Source organism: Micropterus dolomieu, linkage group LG23, assembly GCF_021292245.1.
Source record: "Micropterus dolomieu isolate WLL.071019.BEF.003 ecotype Adirondacks linkage group LG23, ASM2129224v1, whole genome shotgun sequence".
Lineage (NCBI taxonomy): Eukaryota > Metazoa > Chordata > Actinopteri > Centrarchiformes > Centrarchidae > Micropterus > Micropterus dolomieu.
In genome coordinates, this window is record NC_060172.1 from 3,509,165 (window position 1) to 3,512,303 (window position 3,139).

The 3,139-nt window shown below is 46.4% G+C and overlaps 1 protein-coding gene across 1 annotated transcript in view; it reads left to right on the forward strand.

Moving 5' to 3' along the window:
* Window positions 1-1,012: 1,012 nt before the first annotated feature.
* Window positions 1,013-3,139, forward strand: part of stab2 (stabilin 2) — a 41,747-nt gene continuing 39,620 nt past the window's right edge. The window contains exon 1 of the mRNA XM_046039498.1: window positions 1,013-1,027. Within this exon, the coding sequence (XP_045895454.1) occupies window positions 1,013-1,027 (15 nt within the window). The remainder of the gene's footprint in view (window positions 1,028-3,139) is intronic.

The following is a 3,139-nucleotide window of genomic DNA, read 5'->3' on the forward strand; positions in this document are numbered from 1 at the left end:
AGAGGGGGGCGCTGCAGCGGAGAACAGCTGTAACACTGTTTAACCAGAGGGGGGCGCTGCAGGAGAGAACAGCTGTAACACTGTTTAACCAGAGGGGGCGCTGCAGTGGAGAACAGCTGTAACACTGTTTAACCAGAGGGGGGCGCTGCAGGAGAGAACAGCTGTAACACTGTTTAACCAGAGGGGGGCGCTGCAGCAGAGAACAGCTGTAACACTGTTTAACCAGAGGGGGGCGCTGCAGCGGAGAACAGCTGTAACACTGTTTAACCAGAGGGGGCGCTGCAGCGGAGAACAGCTGTAACACTGTTTAACCAGAGGGGGCGCTGCAGCGGAGAACAGCTGTAACACTGTTTAACCAGAGGGGGGCGCTGCAGCGGAGTTAGTGCTTCCTCTGAGGAACTGGAACATACACTATATTACCAAAAGTTTTGGGTCGCCTGCCTTTACATTCACATGAAGTTTAATGACGTCCCATTCTTAATGCGTAGCCTTTAACATGGAGTCGACCCCCCTTTGGAGCTAGAACAGCTTCAGCTCTTCTGGGAAGGTTGTCCACGAGGTTTAGGACTGTGTTCATGGGCACATTTGTAAGGTCAGGCACAGATGCTGGACCAGAATTCCTGACTCACCTTGCTTTGTGTTCTGGTGTGCAGTCATGTTGGAACAGGAAGGGGCCGTCTCCAAACTGTTTCCACAAAGCTGGAAGCCTGAAATTGTCCAAAACCCTCAGTTGGCCCCTGAAAAACACAGTGAGGTCCCATTCTTTCGCAGATGGTTGTAGAAGCAGTCTGCAGCCCAGGAGCTTTACACACCTGTGGCCATGGAAGTGACTGGAACACCTGAATTCAATGATTCGGAGGGGTGTCCCAATACTTTAGTGTACATTATATATGATAACGATATTCACTGAGCTCTGAGCTGCAGCTGTGCAGATGTTGTTTACTGCACACAGCTATGATGATGCCTTCAGGTGCTGCTGGAAATATGAAAGTAGTCATCACGGTGGACAGAAATGACGCAAACGCATGTAAAACTATGTAAACACACATGAACAGCAGATTATAAGCATGTAAAAATATATAAATACATGTGAAAATATTTAAACCTCTCTAACCTTCAAACATGTAAACAAAAACCTTTGATCACGTCACACACACACACATATACAGACACATCTACATATAACAACACCTGAACATAACAGTTCTGACAGATGTTTGGTTCAAACACACGGAGGAAGTTTGAGTTTCTAACGGTGGCAGCCACAGGAAACACTTAGCTGTGTGTGTGCAGTTTAGTCTCTGGCGTCCCGCTGACCTCACAGGGTGGAGACTTCCTGTCGGACCCGCAGAGCAGCTGCAGGGCTAAACCGAGAAACTGTGATTCTGAAAAGCTCAGATTCTACAAAGATGAGAAAAGATCAGCGAAATGATTAGAAGGTGATCAGACAGAAGAAAGACGACGAATAAAAACAGAAGACGATAAAAAGGTTTTCATGTTGTACTGAACTTGATCCATGAGCTGGTTCTGGGTCTGTGAGGCTCCAGGACCTGGTGTCACTGAATCCCTCAGGACTCATATTTAGTCCATGCTAACGGCTAACAGACTAGCACCAGCTGGGCTCACTCACTGACTGGAGGTCCAAACCTCAGCACTCCTCCGGTCATCACAAATAATTAGAATTATTTCTTTAATCATGACTTTTTGCTTTTGTTTTACTTTGAAGTCCTGCTTCAAAGCTGCATCTGCCTGTCCTGAGCAGGTGAGGGGGGCGGGGCCTGATGGTTCTACCAGCAGGTGAAGAAGAAAGAGACTTTTATTACCTTCATAAATCAGAGTGACCAGCTGCTCTTCAGCCAGATGACCCCCCCCCCCATTTCTGCCCCTGCTGACAGTCAGTCAGCGTATCAGCTGGGAGCTTTCTAGTCAGACCGTCCCATCAACAGCAGCTGTTAGCAGCTCCTGTTAGCAGTTAGCATGGCCTGAAGGAAGCTTAAAAACATGAAGATCCTCAGGGAGTTCTGCAGAATCTGTTCTCTGTGTATTTACAATATGAGAGGTTTGATCTCAAACGGAGCCAACACCTGTTAGAAACCAGCTCAGACTGAACTTCATCAGATTAAAGGTCCTGAATCAGAGCGAAGACTCACTCAAAGCTGCACTTTCAGTGATTAAAACAGAATCAGCACCTGCAGGCCGGAGTCAATGATAAATACTCCACATTTAACGCTTCATACACTGGTGCTACTAGTGCTACTGGTGTTAGTGGTGTTACTGGTGTAAGTGGTGTTAGTGGTGTTACTGGTGTAAGTGGTGTTAGTGGGTGTTACTGGTGTTAGTGGTGTTACTAGTGCTACTGGTGTTAGTGGTGTTACTGGTGTAAGTGGTGTTAGTGGTGTTATTGCTGTAAGTGTTGTTAGTGTTGTTAGTGGTGTTACTGGTGTTAGTGGTGTTAGTGGTGTTACTGCTGTAAGTGGTGTAAGTGGTGTTACTGGTGTTGGTGGTGTTAGTGGTGTAAGTGGTGTTACTGCTGTTTCTGGTGTTAGTGGTGTTACTGGTGTAAGTGGTGTTAGTGGTATTATTGGTGTTAGTGGTCTTACTGGTGTAAGTGGTGTTAGTGATGTTACTGCTGTAAGTGGTGTTAGTGGTGTTACTGCTGTTAGTGGTGTTAGTGGTGTTACTGCTGTAAGTGGTGTAAGTGGTGTTACTGGTGTTAGTGGTGTTACTGGTGTAACTGCTGTAAGTGGTGTTACTGGTGTTACTGCTGTTAGTGGTGTTACTGCTGTAAGTGGTGTTAGTGGTGTTACTGCTGTTAGTGGTGTTACTGCTGTTAGTGGTGTTTCTGGTGTTACTGCTGTAAGTGGTGTTAGTGGTGTTACTGGAGTAAGTCGTGTTACTGGTGTTAGTGGTGTTACTGCTGTAAGTGGTGTAAGTAGTGTTACTGGTGTTAGTGGTGTTACTGCTGTAAGTGGTGTAAGTGGTGTAAGTGGTGTTACTGGTGTTGGTGGTGTTAGTGGTGTAAGTAGTGTTTCTGGTGTTAGTGGTCTTACTGGTGTAAGTGGTGTTTCTGGTGTAAGTGGCGTTAGAGGTGTTTCTGGAGTAAGTCGTGTTTCTGGTGTTACTGGTGTTACTGGTGTTA